We start from the raw sequence: 25177 nt of genomic DNA, 5'->3' as shown, positions 1-25177 counted from the left end.
TCAGATGTGTCTGCACGGTCCCCCCTCCAAAATTCCCCCCATCACCCCTGCACTCCCAAGCTCAATGCCACTGCCAAGGGGAGAGAGAAAGCGGGAGAGTGAGGGAGAGAGTGTCGCAGCTGGTAATACTTACTGGCCATTTTACCGCGGTAAAGGCATGAGATTCATTAGGCCAGGGCCCGCGTGTTTTGCGCTGAGTACCGGCCGTGTTATTGTTAGGATGTGGTAAAATTATAAATATGGACGGGTGAGGGGGAGTTTGGGGGGTGCAGGAATCTAAGGGCTGGGGAGGAGTGTGTGTGCAAGGTGGTGGCGGAGAGGAAGAGGAGAAACACGCCACTCATTAACTCCTCTGCCACAGCCTTGTTTCCCGTGATTGGGTGGCAATAAAAAAGTCTGTCACAATTTGTCAAAGTTAATGACTCAATGGCACACCAGCACTCAAGGGCTGGAAGACACGCTAGCATATGTCGAATTAGTCAATAGCTTTATAATTGCAGAAATAAGGATTCCGGCTTTAGCCAAATGAAGCGGACTTAGAGGGTCCTGAGAGGGAATTTGCAATTTGGTCAGGTCGATTGTAGAATGGCAATCACCACGGCTTGGCACTGCTCTCCTCATGCAATTATGAGTTTCTTCCTTTTGCTTTCTCTCCCCCCCCACCCCCCCGCCACCCGTTTGAGTTCTGTGTCATCTTTGTGATCTGTGACTCTGATACAGCGTCTAGCCTCCACTTCAGCCACTCTATCTGTGAACTTTGAAAGACTGATAAAGACTAAGACACCCAGATGGACTTTCTTTTGGTCTGCCGTCTCCCTCCCTCTCTCGTTGTCCCAAAGAACATACACACACAGTCTTGCAAAGACACTCCTCACTTCTCTCCCTCGCCGTGTGGCTTTGGGAGTGACACACTTGTCATTGCAGTAATGTAGCTATTGGTTAAATACTCTCTCCCTCCCTCCCTCTCGCTGTCTGTACCTCTTTCTCGACTCACATTTCTCTGTGTCATTTGGGACTGCAAATACTAATGGAAGTTTCAACATTTTCTTGGAGTGTTGTATCGAAAACTACAAAACTGATTCAGGAGAATTCGTCTCGCTATGCTGGCTGAGGTAAATGATTGTTTAAATCAGTCTTTTTTTCTTGTTGTTCTGCCACTTTGGTTGGCATTTTAAAATGTGGTACTGTATAGATAAGTAGGACGCAAGTATTTGGTCGCACATAATCAGAACAGTGCGATTATCTGTGTTTCAGCATAGTTTTGGATTCCTACAGCTGTTGGGTGTGCAGTCTCAGGTGTTTACAAGTAAACCGCCATCGCTGACACACTGTTTCAACAAAATTCAGAGGAAAGAAACAAATATTATTGCCCAGTCGTGTGTCTTGAAAACCAGCCAATCTGTCTACAGTAGTGTTCAGTTTGGTTGCAAAAAAACATATACGTAATTTGGAGATTGCTTACACACAATTAGTGCATGCTTTTTTACATTAAAAATGGTCAAAGAAAATAAAAGAGTTATTGGCGAGATTAAATCTCGGAGCTCTTCCAAGATTTCTCTGGCTGGGAGCTAGTTTGACTAGGGGAATTCACTGCATGCGTGTGTGTGTGTGTGTGTGTGTGTGTGTGTGTGTGTGTGTGTGTGTGTGTGTGTGTGCGCGCGTGCGTGTGTGTGTGTGTGTGTGTGTGTGTGTGTGTGTGTACACATGTTTGCATGAGAGGGAATGTGGGAAGAGTGTGTGGGCGCCTGTGTGTGTGTGCAGTTCAAGAGGTAGTAGTGGAGTCCCACCCTGTAGTCTAGTGTGATGACTAAATGCCAATTTGGGGGGAGTCTCTGCAGTGCTGGCCTCCTGTTGTCGCGCTGCTGTCAAGCCCATGCCGTGTGTGTGTGTGTGTGTGTGTGTGTGTGTGTGTGTGTGTGTGTGTGTGTGTGTGTGTGTGTGTGTGTGTCCCGTTGCCCACACCAACCCATGATCACCATGGAGATGTCCCCTCGCAGAGAGGGGTCAGCAATATGTCTGGGCTCTGACTAATACTTTCTGTTTGCGTTTGGGTGTTGATCAGGAGGGAGGTAAAGAGCAGAGGATGTTGGTCATCTTCTCTCCCCTCTCTCTGTTTTCACCAACCCACCCACCCCTTCTGCTGCTCCCTCTGCTTTCCTTTTACTCTTTTTTGTTTCTCTCTCTCTCTCTCTCTTTCTCTCTCTCTCTCTCTGACCCAAACATGTGTATGGTCGCACTGTGTGGTCATGTCACTCCTTCAAGTGTCCCGACTGAAACCAAGCGTGATGTTGCAGTGCGGGCGTCACTGTGTGATATTTGCATTTGGTGCGAGCAATCAGTGGGCCAGCAAGTGCAGGTGTCAAGTCTGACAGGGAGTTGTTCTTATCAGCTGTGGGTCGCTCCCTCTGATAGGGTGAAGGTCAGAGAGGATCTAGTATATATTGATGACAATGGCCTCTTTATTTTCTTTCCTTTCCTGCCCACACAATGGCCAGTGATAAGGAGGTGTGTGTCTGAGTAGTAGAGAGACAAATAAGTTGTGGAGGTGTCGCTGGGTTTTAATTTCATTGCTGAAATAACAGTCAATCAACAGAATATTAATATATTAATATCAACAATTTGGATTATTGATACATTTTTAAAGACATTTATGAAACTAAAATGCCAGATAGATGCCACCTCAGATATGAAGATTATTTTTTTTTACATCACTGTATGTCATAAATGCTGGCTTAAAAAAGAAATCTATACAGAATTACAAAAGCTCGACTGCATTTTTGCCACCAATTGTAACCTAATTTTTTTAATCCAATAACACATATATGTTTTTAAGGCATAAAATTATTTTTGATAATGATCTATCATAATTGCTTATTAAAAACAACATGTCTTAAGTTTGTCTTATTTATTTAAAAAAATAAACTGAAAATAGGAAACATAAACATACATAATTTCTGGACTACAATTGACATCTGCTGTGCTTTGACAGAGAAAATAAATGGCTGATAATATTCCCCATGCTGTCAAGATGACCTCAAATATAAAGTTATTTGCAGCTTCATTCTGTTTAGCTTTTTAGCTAAATAGTGACATTAACACAGAATTTCAGTTCATCATATAAAATGTGTGTATAAACGTATAGCTAAAAAGCGGTGTTTCAGGAGAAAACTGAGTTTAAGCATCTTGTGCACAGTATTTTCTGCCTATCTACCTCCCCTCATTAGCTTTCCTGTGGCGGCTCAACCTTTGCTGCAACAACTCTTCCCCACCTTTCCAACACACCAGCTTGCCTGAACACCCCCTCCCCTCTCCCCCCCGCTCCCTTGCTATCTTACTTCTCTACCTTTTCGCCAACTTTCCATACGTTCTCTCTCTCCCTCTCCCTCCATCCCTCCCTGCCTCCCCTTGCACCCTTCTTTGAACCTGGCCTTGTGTCTGTGGGCCCAGAGGTCTGTCACTGGGCAGATGGTTTGATCTCTGGCTGGGGAAATGCTTTGAGGAGAGCTGAGAGGGGCCAGGGGCCTGGACTGGGAGGCCTCTGCACAGACCTGCTGTCTACACAAAAGATGGGAGAAACTGCTGCTCCCTTGATGCTTCGGTATTTGAACTGACAGTATAGTCCAGTGTTAACGTTGTGGTACATCTCTCCATCTACATCGGTTGCACTGACTGAGAGCATGGCATATGATAGGGAGATCACAGGGTTGTGTTTGTGATCGACTATTGTTATATTATACTCCCTCTTCCTCTCTATTTCACAATATGAAAGCCAGCTGGGTCCTTTATCCGTCCACTTCATAAACAAGCAGGACTGTCCAGAAGTACGCACAAGGCTATTTATCATGCGAGTGAGTCAGACTGAGAGTTTCATCATTGATCTGATTTGAACAATTTGGGGTGGTGCTAATCACGGGGAGATTTACTTTCTGTGACTGTGTCGATCCCCATAAGTAGGAATGTTGGAAGCAGAAGTTTTACTCCACTGGGTGCGTGCTTGATTCGGGAGTGATCACATGGGTGTTGTGTCTGTAAATGTGAAGGAATGCAGAGCTCCGGTCAAAGCTGAAACTGTACGTCATCTGGAAGGACAGCGGATGACAGATGTCATCACTTACTATTCAGTTGTTTAGGTTAGTCCAGTTGTGAAGTTAAAATTCTTGATTAATGATTCTTATCAGTGACAACAGTATTGTAATTTCATGACTAACAGGCTCAGAAAATTTTGCGAATGTATTCACAAAAGGTTTAGGAGAGGTTATGATGACAAATCACATGACAAATGCCTGGAAACTCTAAAAACAGTGACCCATGCCAATCTGTCACGTTATCTCCCAACAGTAATCTGAACCCATTTAAACTTTACTTATTATTTCCTTTTCTACACGTAATTTTTTCCCCATTGGCTGTTTGAAAGCTTGACGGAATCATGACCTTTACATTTTTTGGGTCGCCAAGTTGTAACGCTGCCACAGCAAGGAAAAGCAGGTGAAAGCAAAACTGACAGGCTCTGCTTAAATCTGAAACAGGCACAGTATGAAGCTCAGATGGACTTCATTGTTCACTTGTCTTTGTTAAATGTTTATTTACTTTGCTCATTTCATTTCCAAATTTCATTTTCAAATTGGGCTCTTTTCAACTTCAGAAGAAGTGGTTTACAGTATGTCACAAAGACGCTGTCAAAAAAAGGGCTAAATCCAAATATGCTAATAGATTTTTGTATGTATTTTATCAGATTTGAGATCCATCTACTGATTGACAATAACTCTTAAAATCTGTCAAGTCACAGAGAACATTAATTGAGAGTGCGTGCAAACAACAGACATGGCTGCTTCCATTTGTTTGACTTAAAGAGAGGAGGAAAAAAAGAAAGGGAGAAAAAGAGTGGGGTCCCAGGTCTCCACATGAATACATGAAAACACATGCTTCTCTTCTCCTTCTGTAATCCACCGGGGACTCACGCCCCATTTGGTTCCCATTAGCATAGCTCTGGTCGCTCTGCCCCGTGTCAAAGCCCAAACGCACAGCTGCACAAAGGACAGGGACCTCTGGCTCTGCGACTGCCAGCCACTCGGCTCAAAACGAGAACTGACATGGAGGATGGGCCCTGTGCTGTGGGGATTTCAGCGGGAAAACAGTCTCTGTTCTGTGCACAATCTGTGTAGTATAATGGTGTTTTAAACTGAAGTCAGTGCACAAGTGATTAATTGTTGTTTATTTTGTACCACTTTGTAAGGCAAGGAAGTTCTGTTTCAAGTCAAATCCAATGTATAAAATCAAACAAGCAGAGATTAGCCTTGGCATGAGGTATTTGCTCCCCTGTATGCTGTGTCTGACTACAAAGAGTTTCTTTACACGGCGTGTTTTATTTGTCACCTGTTTCCAATATGGACATTGTGAAGTCCTGAACTATCTGACGGAGTCAGGGCCCGTTTTATGACACGCAAAGCTGCTGTACCTCTTTTCCTACACACGTTGGCTGCACATTTCTGGCAGGAAATTGACAGCATTTCAGCAGCTAACTCATGGATGAGATAATATCTTGTGGGTGGAAGAGAGGACAAGATGCTCCCAGTGTTTTACAGTGACCCTAAGCAGAGACAAATTTAAATCTGAAGCTGCTGCTGCTGCAAAGACTCACACACATGCACACAGATGCGCACGTACACACAGGGTTTTCATTTAAATCTCGGCTTTGCTTAACTCACCAAACAAGAAATGTGGTCTGTGGCTGCGTGTTGAACATGGTAAAGGTTTCAATTAAAGTAGGAGGAACAATACCCACCCAGCATCCAGCAGCTGTCTGGGTTGGCTCTATTGTATGCTGTCTAGAGGGGATACAGAGAGGCTGAAACAGACTGGGCAACTGGCGTTTTTGTGGTGTTTTGGTGGCATATAGTTACAATGTCAACCTTAATAAATGACAGGCCAGTAATAGAGTTGTACAGGATATTAGTTTAGGATCACCATCAGTTCTATGGTTTCACTGGACTTGTAGAGGCCAAAGCAGTGTCTCTGTCGGTCTCTATGGTGCTTGGTTCAGAGTTGGACTCACTTGCATGTATCTGCATTGATCCCGGACTGCGTAGCCTTTCCGTCTCCCATTCTGTTTGAAATTAAGTTGGACCTGACTACTGAAATCCAGGATGAAGCCATATTGTTCTGCAACTCCTCTTTCCTGCAGTTCTTCAGTCCATCTGTCCCACTAACAGTCTTTTAATTGAGAGTCCTCCCCTGTCTGATGCTGGCCATTGCTGACTGTCAGTGTTTATACAAAAGGGCTAGGACAGGGACTGCGAGCCAAGCAAGACATCCATGAAACATCCAAGCCTCCAGCTAAACAAAACCCAGCATTGAGACATACACACTTGAGCCAGATTAGAGCTGAAAATGATGCTTTCTGAACGCAGCTAGGTTAAGTTGTTGACCATAGCGGTAAGACAGAAGCTGTGAGAGAGTGTTGACTGTTGTCTGGGTCTAATTGCTGCAGCACTGTGGGATTTTTCCTCACTTCACTTTCGAGCTGCTCAATTTTCTAGTGATTTACGAAGTCTCTCTTACACACAGACAGACAGACAGACAGACAGACACACACACACACACACACACACACACACACACACACACACACACACACACACACACACACACACACACACTTCTCTGTCCTTTCGCTCACCATCGTCCTCTTTAGTTGTGAGCCAAAGAGGAAACCCTGGCGAGACGCTAGCACAGTGACTAATGTTGTCTATCTGGCCGGGCCTCAGATAACACAGCCTCCTCCCCCGGCCTGCTGTGACAAATATGTGCGAGTGTAGCGGTGGGATCTGGGCCCAAGCTTGTCCCTGACCCAACCCAGGCCAGACACGGGTTAAACCACGGCCAAATGCAGCCCAGATCCACGCTGGCCACAGAAGCAGAGTACAGTCGTGCGCATAAGAATCATGATGGTTTTGTCTTTCTTGTTTCCTCTGACAAGTCACACACACAGACAAACTTTGATGATCTTGTTTTTGATGGCCATATTTGACACATCCGCCTGCTGCCTCTCCAGTCTGTAATCTTTTCTCTTATTGTGTATGATCAGCTTTGATGCCGTCTTATCACAAACATTTCTTCTGTTACTCGTCTCTTACTCGCTCCTAACTGAATGTGGAACAATGCACAAATTAATACCAGGCACAGTAAGTCCCCTCCCTTCCCTTTTTCTCCCGTCAGTGTTTCCTCAGTTGAGGGGGCTTGCTGCTTTAATGCTTCTTAATGCTGTTGTCTGCTTAATGGGCCAGATATGAGAGGTGCTGCTAGCCAGCGTAATAAGTCAGTGATTAGAGGGCGCCTTGTCACAGCAGCAGCCCTGCAGACAGTGGCATGCTCTAATTGCCGTATTAGACGCCCCTTAACTATCTTGTCAGCTGTCAGACCCCAGCTCGTAAACAGCAGAGGTGCATTTGATATTTCCATTTGTTTATTTCCATCCTCTGCTGTTAGCGCTACTGCACAGAGAGGTAATTAGAAAAGGCCTGTGTTGTGTGACATCACTGTGCTAAATTTGGCAACTCAAAATTAGATTTTGCAAAATCTCTATGTAAGGAGAGTTACATACTGTGTGAAGGAAACTCTTCAGCGGCAAAAAAGATTGTGTGGAATATCACTAATAATTCGAGGTGGCGTGACGAGTGTACCACATGCGGCAAAGAAAGAAAAAATATCTGCTCAGCTGTTTCTGGTCTTTAAAATATCAGTAAATAATGAGAACTGCAACAGTCAAAAGTGAAGTCTTCATATAAAATATTGTACATTTTGTCTGCAGTCTTCTAAGAGCATTCATTCACATTTGGGTTGCTCGGACCAGTGGAGTTTAGTAATTTTTCTTTGAAAATGATCGAGTCAATCATCAAATCTTTTGATGATTAAGTTCCCATCAATCTATTGTAAGTAAAATTTTATTTTAACTTCAAACATGATTGAAGGTCTGAATTTTAAGAGAGCAGTTCAACATAATTTTTCTGGCACTTCAGTGTAATTAGTGGCTTCGTGTTAATTTAAATTACAGAAAAAATGCTACATTTAATGGCATAAGAATGCATTATACATGCATATGCATCTTTAACCGTAGAGTTAGATCTCATTAACAGATTGTAGGCTCATTTGTGGAGAACTTACACTGACAACATGAGAAATTGTGTGTGAAAGTAAAGAGTAGCTTCATAAAATGGTTATATGAACACAGATGTGGCTGCAAAGACGTCCATTAAGTCACAAAAACACAATGTAGCTGAAGGAGCTAGTGTTAATTGTGAAAGATTCAAAGTATGAATATTGACTTATATCTGAGTCCATCGTGTATCTGAGAGGTCGCAGGCTGACCCTGGACATCGCAGCCATGTCTGCTTAGCATGTGTCCTTGAGGGAGGGAACACTGAACTCATTTACTGTACGTTGTTCTGGATTAAAACGTCAGCTCAGTGCATTACGTATGTACGCTCTATCTGACACATGACGTGTAATCCTCACACGGAGTAAGGATTGCCATGCCCGCACCTGGAGAGCTTAAAAATGGTGTAAAGTCAAATAATCTCTGTCTCCTGTCTCATTCGGTGTCAAACTGTGAGGTGACATGGTTAGAAGTGGTGTAATTTTGTGTTTAATCTTGGATTAGTCCATGTTGATTTTGACACCTCCAGCAACTAATCTGGTTTACAACACCTCAGGGCAGGCAAGAGGGGATTCTGATAGATGTTATGGTCCCTCAGTAGATTATGAGAGCGCTGAGTTTTATACCTTGAATTACAGGATATTGGCCTAATCCACAGACAAGGTAAATGTTTCTCCCGTTTAACACCAGGATGTGCACTTTGGTTTGGTAACAGCAAAGAGCAGAAATATTCTCTCATTACAGCAAGTGATATAGACTTCAGTTGTGTAATGTAAAGGCTGATCTGTGTTGCTGATCCTCTTCTATCTTGAAGTGCTGATTGTTTCTGATATTGTGAAATATAGGTTGCCGGCGCAGACATGGACTCCAACCTACGACCTTTTGTCTGCATGTCTGTGTCACATAATTGTCACAGCATTGCCTTTTAAGACAATACGAGATAGCAAACTACAAAGTTTCACGAGCTGATAAGTGTGCCTTTGGTGTGAGGTCAAGGAGTTCATTTAAATAAATATGCAGCAGTCACCTGAATATTCTCTCTGTAAAATTTTATTCCAGTTAATTTTCTTTGCATTCTAAAAAATGAATTCGTAGGAAAAAACTCTCAGTCGTTTAGCTCTGACTCAACACCATATATACCAAATGTGAAACAAATTATTATCTCCATTTGCAGTTTCTGTTGGGGAACTTGCACGACAGCCATTATTCTCGTATTACGTGTTCCGTTTAATAAAATCTCCAGAGTGAAACAGTTAAATGTTTTTGTCCACAAGGAAGGTTTGTTGCACCAGTCCTCCCATCAAGGCAATTAAGGTTGTGTTACTATCTTTACTCATCAATTCATCTTGATAATGTAAAAAAAAATGTCTGAGAAACAAAGGGCCGCCAACGCTTATTAAGAATCATATGTCTAATTCCTTTTTCTCTTTTCACTCCTCTTTTCCCTCCTTTTGTTCTGTCTTCTTGTGACAGTGTCGGTGTGAAATTTACAGCTTGCAGCTGCTGTGCTCATTTGGATGATGAAGCTGTATGCATTTGTGCAGATTTCTGTGTAAACCACACACTTTCTCCATACTATTCCATCTTTTCATTGTTTGGGAAACATCTCACGGGATCACGTGAACTCCTGTAAAGTGTACCTGAACATTAGTTAGTCGTTTTTTTATTTTTTTAACAGCCCTTCATGAAGGAGTAGGCCGCAGCAGACGATACATTGTGCTGTACTGAGTTGCCCTCGTCAAGTCTGGACACTTAACCTCTCACTACTAAAAGCTTTCCGGGGTCAGACTAAGTGCAGCTCCAGTGTTGAGTAATGGAGCCTCAGTCAAAACAAGTTACATTTCTGTGCTTTCAGGCAGGGAAGTCCTTTGTTGGCTCTCATGAACTCAGCAATATTACAGTACATGGAGAGGCAGATTCAAACATAGTGGTTGGAAAATTTAGGTGGTGAGACTTATTCTTTGTGACAGTGGATGCAGCTGTTGATACATTTTGTATTCCATTGTTGTCAGATTTTTAAGAAACGGTTTAGACAATTTATGTGATCAGTTTTAAGGATTTGTTTTTCTTCAGCTGTCTGTATAATATTCTGTCCCTTTGCTTTTTATTTGCATCCATGACTGTTAGCTAAAAAACTGCTCTTTGACTGTCCTGCTTTAAGCTGTAATTGATATGGATTTTTACCTTTTTGTGTTCTGTGTTTTTATAGGCCATTCGCTGCACACTGGTGAACTGCACATGTGAGTGTTTCCAGCCAGGGAAGATTCACCTACGAACATGTGACCAGTGTAAACATGGCTGGGTAGCTCATGGTAAGAAAATGATATGTTAGATATGATAATGTATAAATAGTTTAAATAAGTAAATATAGTTTCTGACCTATAAAACTGTCTGTTGTTGCTGTGGATTAAAGGGAAGTCCTGACCTACATATTTGTACACTCTACATAGAAAAGTATCCTAGATGCCTGTAGCATGAACACTATTCTTGTATCTCGCAATTATATGTTTTATACTATCTTTTTATTTGCTGCTACTATTGTGAAAGGACTCAAATCTGAATGTTTTCACACATTTTCTACACGAGAAGTAACTTTGCTGTTCTTGTTTGCTTCTGTATTTTTTGTGTGTTGCTTTCAAAGTCTTGTTTTTGCATCTTAGATCAAAAAACAAAAAACATAACCACAGGAGAGATAGAGAAGCGAGACACCACACCTTATGAGTTTTTCACGCGGGTATAAGAAAAAGGGAGAGGAGGCAAGAAAGTACAAAGAGAAGGAGGAGGGGGAGAAAGATAAAAGAAAACACCTGTTTGGCTTGCGTCCGCACAAGAGCGGGCCATGGGCCCTTCAGCGGATCGCACAGGACCCCATTGACTATTTTTTAATCTCTCCCTCTGAACTGTCAGGCACCCATCTCTCCTCTCCCCCACTTTTCATTTCATGTCTGCATTGGCAGGGACTCTGACAAGTACTTCTTCATTTTTTATTATGTTCGTGTCTGGCTGCGCTGTGTTGTCAGGCAAAGCCCTCGTCAGCAAGAAAAGGCCGTCCCAGGATCAGAGAGAGACCCAACCAGGTGTCACCCAGACAGGCAGGGAGGGAGGGGGAGGGAAGAGGGAGGGAGAGGGGGAGGGGGGAGGTTATGAGGTAAGGGAAGAGAAAAGGACTGAGGCGGAGAAGGAGAGATAAAGAGTCGACCAGGTGTCGCCCAGACAGCCAGAGAGGTTGCAACAGTGGGGGTGATAACAACCACGCTGTACCTTACGTTGACAATTAAGCTTTTTGAGATGCAGCGAGTGAATCAAATTTTTATGCCCCGATTTTTGCCCCTCATGCAAGATGCAGGTTCTCTTAACTTAGTGTGTTCTCGAGCGACAACTCTCCCCTGCATTTTATTTGGCTGAAAAAAAATCTTTAAAGTATGCTTTGCAGTTAAAAATACACTATAAAGGACAGTGTATCTATCTAGAGGATATTTAATATCATTATGTAATGCCACAATAATTTACATGCAATTGCTACGTTAATTTCCTTTCTTATTAAAACAGATTAACCAATTTAATGTTATTTGCTAGAATATGACGAAACATAAAGTAATTTTTTGGGTGATAAAAATGTGTCCCTCTCACTTCTTTTTGGGGGTGAGAATTGTTGCTTTTATTTGTACTGCAAAGTAGAGATAGACAGGAAATGTGTGGAGAGAAGGGAACGACATCCTGTAAAGGTCTGTCCGGGTGGGATTCGATTCCACTAAAGGCACTTTAGCCCATGTGGTTAGCGTCCTAACCATTTGGCCATGATGTCGTCAGTCCAATCCTCCAGCCTTGACTTCATAGTACATTCAATAAACTATAGGACCATGTGTGATTATATATAAATAAGACAGTCCGATAACAAGCCTATAACGGTATTAAGATTGGAGGCAAAAAAAAAAAGCAGTGAAATACTGACCGGGGTGGAGGTGGAGACAGAGGAAGCAAATAAAAATGAAGACGCAAAGGCGTGTGAATGTGAAAGAGCAAAAGATTAAATGAAATAGAAAGAATGGCTGAACGTACCGTTAATGACATTGCTTTTATCTGATAGACGTGTTATTATTGGACAGGGCTGACCATGCAGTCGCCTATGTGAGGGAAGATTTGAGACGAGAGAGAAACTTGATAGTCATTAACTGTGCCCGCCTGTGTGTTTGTGTTCTTTTCCTGGTCTTTCCTGCAGCTCTGGACAAGCTCAGCACCCAGCACCTCTACCACCCGACCCAGGTGGAGATCGTTCAGTCCAATGTGGTGTTCGACATCAGCAGCCTGATGCTGTACGGCACCCAGGCTGTACCCGTCAGGCTCAAGATCCTACTCGACCGCCTCTTTTCTGTGCTAAAGCAGGAAGAGGTGCTGCACATCCTGCACGGCCTGGGCTGGACCCTCCGAGACTACGTCAGGGGCTACATACTGCAGGTCAGTCACCGACACACATGCTACACTGCCAACCACATGTCAAGAACGTATGGGTTTAGAGTAAATGTCAAGTTCAAATATTAGTGGTACTTAAGTCTCTATTTACACATGAATCCATCCCTGCACATGCTTTTATTTTTGCCCACAATTTTCAATTAATTCTAAGCCCCTAGTGATCACAAATGCCCCTTTCTCACCAAGTGTATCTACACATTTCTCCGACATTGCAATTATTTTCAGAGGTATTGATTCAAAGCACAACAGGGGCAATTTAGGCCACTTCAGTCCCATCACCCATCCATTTTCTTCACATTTTCCCTGCTGTTACTGCTACTTCAGTGTGCCCCCTTTTCCTGACCTGTCAACACTATGCACCTCTGCAAGGAAAAAGGGATGAAATAAAAAATAAATGAAGAAAAATGTCATGCCAGCAAACTATAAAACCACTGTAGAGCATTTCCTATCCATCCCTCCCTTCCTCCACCCCTGCCTCCCATATAATTGCAGTCAGACACATTTCTCAATCAAAGATGCAGAGGTTTTGGTGTTGAAACCCAAACCAAAGTGTTCCTGAATGAATTAGTTAAGAGCGAGTGAACATGTGCATGTGGTTAGCTGTGTGTGTGTGTGTGTGTGTGTGTGTGTGTGTGTGTGTGTGTGTGTGTGTGTGTATATGTGTGTGTGTCTGTGTGCACATGTGCTTATCTGTATGCATATATGGGTTAGTCTTCCAAGAGTGTAAGTGGAACAGCATGGTGAGGAGAAGGTGGTTTGTATGTGGAAACAGCTTCTGTGAGTAGAGCGCTCACCCGTCCAGTCAGTTTCTCTAAAAGAGCACACGCAAAACAACAACAACAACCCGCAGTTATATGGCAGTCAGTTATATGGTAAATTAATTTTGCCTGTTACGATCTGTTATCTTGTATTTCAAGGACAGAACATAAAAATATATTGTATATGAAAAAGTAAAAGCGTCTTTAAAGTCTCAGAAACAAAATAAATAAAAATATAATATATTATAATATGTCATAATACAATACAATATAATATAATATAAACTATTCAAAATCTGGTATGCTCTTGTATTGATTTAAACATTACATTTTTATTTGTTCATTAAAATTATTTCTTGTTTGTTTCGTATTTAAATAAGAAGCTCTCGTATCCTTTTTCTTTCTGTTGTGAATTTTTTTGCGTGACTCCAACCCATATAATCTAAAAACATGACCACCAACAAGCAGGAAAACATGACAGTGACATGCAATTTATGCTTGATTTAATCACTTATCAGAGTCGCTAGTGATTAATTTTCTGTCAATCACCAGCTGTTTCACCTTGAAATAAAATTAACATTTTCATTGTTTAATCCTAATATATTTCCTTGAAAATCTGCAGTGTGAGAAAGCCTTGTGTTGAGTAACGATTGGAGCACTGTGGTTCCCATAGTTGTAGCCTCTGTGTTTTTATCAGCTGGTTCTAATAGTCAGCTGGTGGGAGCACCGTTGCTCAACCTCATGTCACGCTACTGGCTAAATCCTCTAGATCTCCTCAGAAGGGCTTCAAAGGGGCCGCGGCCACAGAGAAGCAGCCAGTCACTTAAGGACAGTAAGTAGTCATTGTACGGCCCTATTAGCCTGTAAGTAGCTATGAAATTCAATCATCTTCCCCGAGCCTCCGGGCAACGCTTTATGTCAGGGGTGCGTTCCCCACCACTACGCCACGCTAAATGAGAGATAAAATGAGGAGAACAGTATTGCTGATGATAGATAATAAGTTGTCTTTTTTTTACATTGATGTCAGGGGACGTTATTTGATGATAAGTTACTTTACCGTAATCCTAGCAGTTGGGCTTTCAAACACTTGTACTGATTTAGGATTTGAACAAAAGTGTTTAGGCCACAGGAGTAATGATGTTAATTTCTAATTTAATGGGATACGCAATAAATCACCATAATTATCCAGCCGATACAATCACCATTTTTGAACCAATATGTTCTAATGAGGCCTCTTGTTACATTTTACAATTTATTTGATGGCTTTGGTCGGCACACTGTTATTGGGCTATTCAAACACATATGGTTGTCTTTGTTTTTCTTTTATAAGTCCTTCTTTTTATGTGCCAATCTGTCCCAGTAGTACAAAATAGTTTATATTGAGTGAAATATGTGTGCGTGTGTGTCAGATGCATTGTGTTTGCTGGATGTCTGTGATGCACCGTAAAGACAAGGACCATGAACTGATAGCATACACAACTGTACCTGCAGCTCCTCTGACTCCTGACCACACGATTACATCCTACCACATGGAAAGGACCCTGGATACACACACGTAGCATTGCTTCAGTATTAGTCTTCCTCTGTCCAACTGAACTCTTTGTTTGTGGCACTATTTTTAAGTGGACCACTTCCCTAGCAGGCCCATAGAGTCCAACTCGCCTCCCAGCCGAGGCAGCAGTCACCCATAATCACTCCCCAGCTGGTTCCTTATCATCATCTATGCTCCTCAAGTGTAAATCGCACAGCTCACATGCCTGCACACAAACCAACTTTGTCTCTATAAGTGCTTTTCTCTATGGATGTAGAGTAATGTGAGTTATGTGCTCTCAGGTGGAGACCTGCTGCACTTGTGCTGCAGCTCCGTGCAGGATCACAGCTTCACCAAGACTCAACCGGTTTGATCGGCACGCACAGCGAGTGAGCCAAACACCTACATACCTTATGTACAGTATACACTGATGCGCAGGAATAGCCGGGAACAACCACTCATGTGTTGTTCATTCATATCAGAAGCATCAGTGCTGTCTCAGCACTGTCCAGCTCACACCACGTACCATCAGTGCATTTAGGTTGACTGTCATATAAGTGCTCTGATCAAGGTCAGATTACCCAGCAGAACAAACTCTCTTTCAACATTACAATTGCTCCATCAAAGATTTTTAGTTTAGTGTAATTGACCTTTTTAAAAGGCTCCTTAAACTGAAGAAATGTTTCAACCCTATTAAAAATTAAATAATTCTTAAGGGAGAGGAATTCTACATAACTGAGCAATTGGTACAGTACGTATAAAGATGAAACTAAAAAACATAAATAGTAAATAGCAGGAAATATACATTTGCTGTTGACAGCCAGTAATTTTAACTTTAAAATGTCCCTGGAATCACGAAACTTTGAGCTAAGAGGTTTTCTCCAGACAGTGACAACTCAAAGTTACGTGTGCATCTCTAATGTTTTGTTTTTGCCCTTTACACTGCTTTGTTTCTCTGCTATATTTCACATATTCCCCCGACTTCAAGTTCAATCCAAGGCAATATGTGAGCAACACAGACACATTTATTCGCTGCCAGAATCCCTTGCCCTTCACTTTGGCAGGACTTTTACCTTCTCAACTCCTCAGGCCTTCATCCTTTTCTCCCTCCCTCCTCTCCCTCCTCTCCCTCCTCTCCCATGGCTGTTTCCAGACATACCCACGGCCAATGTGCACCAGATGCCCCCCCCCCCCCCCTCCCTTCCCTCACCCCACCACCCCCATCCCACAGCCTGTCACTGCTCACTCCACTGTTCGATACCGACAGATGGAATTGCTATCAGTACTGGCCTCTCTCTGTCTCAGCCTGTGTCTCCCACACTCCACGCTGTATATTTTGTCTTCCTCTTTCTTATCCCTTACCAAGTAAAAAAATAAGTAGAGAGGAAGAATGAGTGGAAAGAAAGAGAGAGAGAGCGATGCAGCCTTTGCAGCCAACATGTGGGCCAAAGCCCAGGGTTTTCCTGAGCGACATTCTCAGTAATGTTCTGTCCTTGTAGAACATTGGGCTGCCTCCGCTTTTATGAGATGTGGTTTTCCTGACTCCACACGGCTTCCAGGAGACCCAGATGGAACCGCTAACAACCCCCACCGCCGCCACGCAACCACACACGCACACACGCACACATACTGTACACACACAAACAGTCTCGACCCTAATTGCACACAAACTCGCAGGAGTGCTTATTCAAACTATCGGGCGCGTGCACACACACACAGCCACAAAATCACACTCATTCGCCCCAACGGCTCTCCAACGAGAGCCTTTGTTTCAGTGGCAGATGGCTGTGCATGAGGATGTGTTTAAAGTTAATAATACAGTAAAACATCCTCTTTAATTTTTTTCTGTTATTTATCTACTTACTTGGTAAATATATTGTTTCTCTAATAAGTATGAACATTGGAGGTGGGTGGAGTTTTCTGGGAGTGTTTGAGAGCTGCAGGGGGGCTCTTATTAAACAAAAAAAAAACTTGTGACTGTAATGTTGTACGTGTGTACTTACACATGTGGAATATGGGAGGTAATTACATGGATTAGGGTACAACTGTTTGTGTAAGACAGGAAACCATTTCCAGTTGCAGGTGGGTCCTGAGGCCTTAGTGAAGGTACCACTGATTCTCTGTAGTGGTTTAGAAAGGTATTTATTGAGTTAGAGTCACATTTCAAAATTTTTGTCTTCTTTTTTTTTTTTTTTTCATTCCACCCCACTGCCCCCCCTCTCCCCGCTTTCTGTCTCTCACTCTGTCAACTGTGAAGGTCACCATATCTCTTGATCCTCGCCTGAGAAACTTCCATTTTAGGTAGTCAGGCTCCGTGCAACAAAATTTTTTGGACACAATCTCCTTCTCCAATCCCCTCCATACGGCACACTTGTAACCCCTATTTTCCTCCTGTCCTCCTCTCCACCCTCCATCACCTCCCCCTTCTCTCTGAACCTGTTTTCTGTTATCACTACTTAATGCCTCACCCTGGGAGATGGACGGGGGAGAAAGCATTCTCCTAAGGTGGAAATTCTTATGTTCATATGGTTATGATTTGGTGGGGAGGTCAGGCTCGATTTTTGCTGGAAGGCTTAAGGTTGGCTCTGTGCTGGCCGTGCTGGGCTCCAAACACTTCAAAGAAGGCCGGTGTACTGGATCAAGGTGATTCTTACCCCCTCTGCATGCGCACACACACACTTGTCCTCCTTGGTGCTGTTAAGGGTGTCTTCTTCCTTCTTATTCTCAATCGCTCACCTCTTAGTAAGCTCCAGATAAAAGGACGTGATTTCAGATAAGAGGATCAGTCAGAGGAAGGTAGAACAGCGTTATCAGTAAGGCATTAAAACCCCACCATTTGATAACATAACCAATTTTTTATTAAAGAAAAATACTTATCAACAAAAAATGTGAAATCCAGCTTGCGTTATATCATAATCAACAATCTAAAAATCCTGTAATGTTTGCAGAAGTGGTAAACCTGTTCACTGTCACTTTTCTCACAGCTTGCAGAGCTCACAGCCAGCTCCTTACACAAGTCCTGCCCATGCCAAATCCTCTGTCCCTCGCTCTCGAATCCCAAACCCAAGCCTCAAATGAATTCAAGCTGGAGAAGCAAGGTTATGAGCAGGTTACATTGTATGCAGGAATTTGGGAAATAATTCCCCTTATATTGGATTTGGAAGCTAGTCCGAATTTTACCATAGATTCGACGAGGCCCCACAAGCTGCTGCACAAGGTCAAAACTGAGAAAATAATAATGGTGGTAAATAATGATATGACCAGTTTTTCTATTTGGGTTTTCGTTGTTATACCACATTTGCCCACTGTATGACATCAAGTGAACGTTCAGAATTAAAGACAGTAAAAAAATTTGTTTAACAGAATGGATCCCCTTTAATAATCAGAGATGGTTTTAATTATCCACATATATCTGATTATTTGGCTGCATAGAAGCCTGATGCAACAAATGTTGCTTATTCTTTTTGTCAGATATTTTATAGGTATTTAGCTAATATCAGGGCTACAATGGCAAGATTGAAGTGTGTGCTGTGACTGCAGTGCATGATCATATTGCAATTTATTTAGACTGTGCTTTGTAATATTTACATCATATCTCAGTTATTTATGTCATCACTCCCTTCATGTTTTCTGTTCTGTCCATGTGTGACCATTTTCACATCCTTACTGCTCTGATATCTTTACTGCTGCCTTCACTGTCACCACTCCAGTCAAATATCTTTGTTCAGCAGTGAATTAAGGATGTTTTCATAGTGTGTGTATTCTGGTTTAAGCTGTTTATAACTATAGTTTAGTGCTGTCTTGCGTGATTTATCTTTACATCACTGTTTCAAAGTGAAACCACAGCAACAGTATCCGAGACTGCAATGTGCTCCTCTCTCGCTGACAATCACAATCCCAGTTGTCCTATAAATGTTTAAATCACCTGTTAACTACACGCACACATAAATGCAGACACATGCAGACAGAAAATGTTGACAGACAAGCATTATTTTTGTCAGCTAGCAGAAATACAGTTCTGTTTCACAGTGTCACAGTCTTTCAGTGATTAAACATAATTTTTGGTCTTGAATATTATTACATGCAAAGCGGGCCTGTAGGAGTATATTAATCTCATGTGGTCTAGAATCATGCATGCTGCATAGGAAAACATGATAAAGAGCCAATACATGCCGAAATTTCCTCTCGAGAGGCACTTAAATAATTACACCACGTTTGGAAATCCCTTCAATGCATCCATTACATGCTCGATGGCCACATGTATATTTCAAAACCTTATTTTAACTTAAGGATGGGTGGCCTGGTATACGGTCAAATTTAGAAATCATGAATATTCCATGTCGAAACATGGGAGTGGCAGGTGTGTGTGTGTGTGTGAGCATCGTGCGTGCATGTGTGTGAGTTTCTATGGGAGGGGGTTCTCTCATGAAATCTAATTGGGGAGTTACCATGCTGTGCGGGGCAAACATTGGAAGTGAAAATGATACATTTAACATACATGGTCAGGTCTTGGGGCTCCTACGGGATTCCAGTAAGGGTTTTATCAAACTACACTCAGCTAAGCTACACACAGAGTATATGAGCGTCACCTTTTTACCCATTTCCCTCTCAAATCCTCGTGAAAAGGCTCCCTTCAAAGCCTTGTAGCCAATCCTACAGCTCTATCCGAGATGCTGGTTTGATTCCCTGGCTGCATCTCTTCCCATGGCCCCCACCACACACACACACACACACACACACACATATACACACACACACACACACACACACACACACACCCTTCTATCCACTCTCTATCTGAGAAAAGCAGTCATCTCCGTCCACTTCACGATGTCTCTAAATCTAAGTAAAGAAAAAGGGCCACCAGTGCTTTTCTTCTCCCTCTAAGTTCTACTGGTATGTCATAATTATAATAAAAAAAGGAATATTCTGCCTGTATTAATGGCACGCCATCTGTCTCCTCATCCCTTCTGAACACCCACTTCCTCCTCCCTTCTCGCCTGCTGCATGTGATATGCGCTACACTGATCAGTGTAATGGGATCTCTGGTTCTCTCAGTGCACATTTGCCTTTCTCTTTTTACCCAGTGTCCATGCCTGAGGAAACTTCCCTCAACAGGTCCTTGTGCCGCGCTGGTGCAGCCAGAGCTCCCCAGGAGAGCCTCCCATAGTCATCCGTACACCCTAATTGAAACTGGGGATTTGCCAGCCTATCAGGAATTTTTATTTACCTCAGCTGGGCTCTGTCCTCTTTACTTTTCAAAGAAGCCCATGTAATAATTACCTCCTCAAACAGAATCCCTCTCTTTCTGTCAGTATCCCTTGCTCCACATATCCTTTTCATAAGTTATAATATCCTGTCTCGCTTTCGCTGGAAGGAGGAAATGGCTTCGGAATTCTGAAGTAGCTTTTCAGGGGGCCGAGGGCAGGTTGTTGTTGCAGAGGGAAATTGAATTTTACTTCAAGGTCAGCGACACTAATGACGGTGTGGGAAGGTGTTGATCTCGTGTAGCACTGGTTTGTCTAGCAGCATCCCATCGTATCGATCCACACAAGAGATTCTACTCCTGCATTGATTGTCACACTGAATTGTTTAGGAGTGCTGTGGAAATTACTTGTGTAGTATAAGCAGTGATTTGGGACTGGAGAAACTCTCTGGGTTCAGTACTTGGTGACAGAAAAATAAAGTTTTCAGATGGATAAGCACTTGGAAATGAGTAGACGTATGATGCAGATGAGTAGATACAGTACACAAGTGTACTGATGCTTAATATAGCAGTTGAAAGCATACATACACTCTCAACACCACTTGAGGAGCCAAAATGTTCACAAATACTCACACAGGCCTACAGAGAGTGAGAATTTTAACCAATCACTTTCATTTCACTGCTGCTTGTATGCACGATGGTTAGTTATGGGTAGATGCCCTGCGGTGTGAGTGAATGTGTGTCACTTCCCCCACAAATGGAAACATTTAGACACGAAGTGTGTCCTGAGGTGAGAGCTGTAGAAGCTCTCACTCATAAAGTAGCGGGGAGGCAGCCTGTGGAGGAAATGAGCTAGGCAGACTGGTGGAGGGAGAGCAGTGTGACACACACACTGAAGGACCTCACACACACACAGGCAGACACACACAAGCTTGTGAACCGCACACCGGTGACTACTGTGGTTGTGCTTTGCGCCATGTCTATCACCGTCCGTCCCCCTGCCCCCCACCCCCACCCTCCCACGATGGATCCAGCTGTGTTTGACTTCCTGTGTTTCTACGTGGTGCTGTGGTGTCACTGGCAGAAAGGACACAGCCTGCACTGTACCTCCGTGTTGTGTGGTGAAACGGTTAACTGACCCCATCATGAACCAACACCAGAGTTAAGACACCTGTGGAAGTTCACCACAGAATACAAAATAATGTGGAGTGGTTTCTGAATAATAATGGGCTCTCTGAGTTTAGACTTATTTTAAACAGGACATTTTTGCCAATTTTTAGATGGGTCAGCACCTTACCGGCTCAGTGGCTTGCTGTAAAGCCCTATCCCTTATGCCCCTCCTTTTTTTCTCCTCTTTCGTTATCCTCTCTCTCTCTCTGACGTGATGTGCTTGAGTGCCTTTATTAAGCAGGATGACCTGTCATGCAGGTGTGAGGAGAAGGTGATGACTTCGCCCCCTGCCCTCCACACATCCTCATTCCCTCTCTCTCTCTCTCTCCCTCCGCTACTGGTCTAAAGAAAGACACTGCCTCTCCTCTTCCAATTGGTCTGGCTTCACTTCACCTGAGACAGGAGAGACGAGGTGGACAGAGGGGTTGAGGAGGAAGAGGAGGAGGAGGAGGAGGAGGAGGATGGGAGGGAAGCAGAGTGAAGCCTCAGTGTGAAAGCAAAGCTGTGCACTTCACTGTGAAGGACCCAAGAAACTTCAAAGTCGAACTGCATCATAGGTCAACCTTTTTTTATGGTGATTAGTATTAGCATGCATTGCAAGCTTAAAGACATTTTTTGTTTGTTTATTTGTTTTTATTCCCAGCCATGCCAATAAACAATCAGTGCATTAAGTGGCGAGCAAATGGAATCAATTCATCCAGTTTTGCGCAGATGAGTGCAGAAAACGAGGCGTGAAGCAGCCGCTCTCTATGTTTGGAGTGGCTAATTAGGAGCCCATTACAAAGCAACTCAGCATGTTGCTACCCTGATTGTTTATTAGAATTTCACTAAGGTGAAGGAGAGTGAGAGAGCGAGAGAAGGGGACTAATAGTTGTAATAAATGGATAATAAATGGATACCTAACAGAGAAAGACACACACACAGGCAGCCTTGGTGAATGCCAGCCCCTGGGCTGCCTACAAAACGGCTCTTGTAAAATTTAGGAAAAAAATAAAAATCTCTACCAGCACCGTGCACAAGCTTGGCTCCGTCCTCTTAAAGACTGTCTTATTAAATGGGTAAGTGGCTGAGTGCTGGGACCACCAAGTGAGCTGTGCTGTCACTGGCACACAGCTCTCTGTGGGCTGAGTGCCGCAGGCGTAGACAGGATATGATATAGGGTCACCAGAAACGGTGGTTCAACACTTGATGATACATTGGTTCCCAGCACACACTGCTCGGCCCGCCAGTGGCATTTCTAAGACTTTTCTAGTCCTGGATTTTGTTGCAAAAGATGCAGATCTAAGTTATTGCCTCCCACAGCTCTGCCTTTAAAGTGTGTGTGTGTGTGTGTGTGTGTGTGTGTGTGTGTGTGTGTGTGTGTGTGTGTGTGTGTGTGTGTGTGTGTGTGTTAGAAGGGAAAGGCAATAATCAACCAAGACAACAGTGCCTTATGAAGGGGGAGGATCAATAGACTGCTACAGGTGACTGACCTCAGTGAGCACAGACACATGCATGCAAGATAACCAAAAACACTGCGCACAGTCAGGCGTAGGCACATGCACCAGTGAGTACTTGTGGTATGTTCTCCTTTGTGTTAACTCCACCTAACCTCTGGCTTTCATTGTGTGTGTGTGTGTGTGTGTGTGTGTGTGTGTGTGTGTGTGTGTGTGTGTGTGTGTGTGTGAGTGCATGCTCAGAAACAACCAAGTATGACTCTCTCATCTTCAGGATCTAAGGCTCAGTGCCAACTGGTGCTTTGGTGCCAGGCACTGCCTTATCACCTCCTTGGTGTACACACACACACACACACACACACACACACACACACACACACACACACACACACACACACACACACACACACACACACACTTTCACACACACATGCATTCCTACTTAAATGTGCACTTTAAACAACCTTGTTGCAAGAGTTTGTGCACAGGCACTCACACACAGTTGTACATGATGATCTGCCCTCCACATAAACAAAGATAAGAGTAGGAACGCTCAGTGCAAGGCCTCAAGGGGTACAAAGCTATTACTGGGAGACCACAGTCGCGTGGCTGTGTGTATGTGAGTGTGTAGTTGTGTTTGTGTATACGGTGTGCCAGTTCCAGAGCAGAGCTCTTCGAACAGCAGCTCCGAGTTTTGTGTGTCACCACCATTTGCCAGCGGTGCAGCACTAACCACTCCTAACTTCGTGACGGGAGACAAAGCTGGCGTGAGGTGTTAAACTCCTCTCTGATTTCCTGTCAGGATCTTTGCCACCAGCCGTCACAGCACACAGACTCTGTGATCTGACAATATAATCACAGCAAGTCACTGAACAATGTGCCAAAGGGCCCTGACAGTTTGACAATGACTTTGTCAGCATGTGCCTCACCGTAAGCACTGAATCACACCTTTGTCGAGCAGTGAGGCCTGCTTAGGTATGGGGTGTGCCGTCTCCGTCTTGATCCCAGACAAAAATCCAGCCTGTTGAGGTGACACAGTACAAAGCGTTTTCCCTACTTTGCCAAGCTGACAAACCTAATTACCGTGGTAAAATTCCAGGGATCAGTCCTAGATCAAGTCTCCTTAGTACTGTGAGCTGAACACCCAGTGTCCCTCAGGAAAGGCATATGTCCAGATTCCACTGATTTCCCAGATTCCCAGGCTCAAACACTGAACATGTCACGGAGATTCCCATTGTTTCATCTTTACAGTTTGCAATTATAAGGAAAACCATATATGTTTTGCCTTTTGAGTGAGGTGAAATTTCTTTTTTTTTTTATCAGGCAAAGTGTTGTAAAGGTTTGCCAGTAGTGAATTCTATGAGTCAGCTTGCCTTTTATAAATGTTTATATGGAGAATATTTTACACAAAATCAGCTTTTTTTTCAACACAGTATGATTTCACTGCTAAAAATAGACAGTTTCAGGCACTTTTCTCTGGCTGAGTGACAGAAGCTCGCCCTTGTAGCAGTGGAATGAATTCCTCAGCATTATGACCACATCAATTGCTTCAGCTCTTTGAAATAAACGCAGTCATTTTTTTCTCTGTTGTTATCAGAGCGTCAGGCCAGCCACCTTCTCCCTTTATGGGCATGTTTTGCTAATCTTGCTACTGGCCTGTACGTTTTAAGTCAAAACAGGTGTTGCACTTAGAACACAATCTCGTATTAGTGAAAGCACCTCAGCTCATACTCCTCCGAGGCTGTTTTCTTTGCAGATTCCTTTCTTGGCTGCGAGGCCTACACCTTGTTTCATCTGCGTTGAAAGAAAGAAAGGAAACATTAAAGCTGTTTTGATATGGGTGACATTTTAAGGTCGACTTGCTAGGGGTCAGATACACTTGTTGCAAGTCTTGTCAGAATGCAATGAAGAATTCATGTGCTCACAGTGAACCAGTCAAGGCCTAAGTCATGTCCACTGTGAGTCACAACTTATTATTTCTGCTTTTTCCATCCGCTGTGTGCGTGTCAGCAGGTAGGTGAGTGTTACTGTCTGCCTTAAAATAAAAGCGATATAAAGTAAAAATCAATCTGGCACAAGACCCAGCGAAGGTTTCTGCTTTGGTCCCCTCAGCCACCCGCCTCTCCGCCTTTCCTTCCATTTTTATGTCTAAGGATAGAGAGATTAAAGGGAGTCCGTGTCTCAACCCTGAAGAACTGCCATCACTCAAAGATGAGCAGTGCCAAGCTCCTCTCTCTCTCCTGCTCACTCTCTTTGTCTCTCTATCCGTTGAATACACAACATCCCCTGGTGCTCTTTGGCCCCTCTCTTCATCCACAACCCACTCTCTCTCTCTCTCTCTCTCTCTCTCTCTCTCTCTCACACACACACACACACACACACACACACACACACACACACACACACACACACACACACACACACACACACACACACACACACACACATCACACC

General features: G+C 43.3%; 1 protein-coding gene across 2 annotated transcripts in view; it reads left to right on the top strand.

Annotated features, from left to right (window-relative positions):
• bnc2 (basonuclin zinc finger protein 2) overlaps positions 1-25177 on the top strand; it is a 95995-nt gene that overhangs the window by 39715 nt on the left and 31103 nt on the right. For both annotated transcript variants that reach the window (XM_069167429.1, XM_069167428.1), the window contains 2 exons: positions 10362-10464; positions 12372-12607. In XM_069167429.1, coding sequence (XP_069023530.1) covers positions 10362-10464; positions 12372-12607 — 339 coding nt within the window. The remainder of the gene's footprint in view (positions 1-10361; positions 10465-12371; positions 12608-25177) is intronic.

This window comes from Embiotoca jacksoni, unplaced genomic scaffold (assembly GCF_022577435.1).
Source record: "Embiotoca jacksoni isolate LCO1_2020_lvr unplaced genomic scaffold, fEmbJac1.0.p SCAF_4, whole genome shotgun sequence".
NCBI classification, from domain to species: Eukaryota; Metazoa; Chordata; class Actinopteri; family Embiotocidae; genus Embiotoca; species Embiotoca jacksoni.
This window is presented reverse-complemented; position numbering and strand designations above follow the sequence as displayed.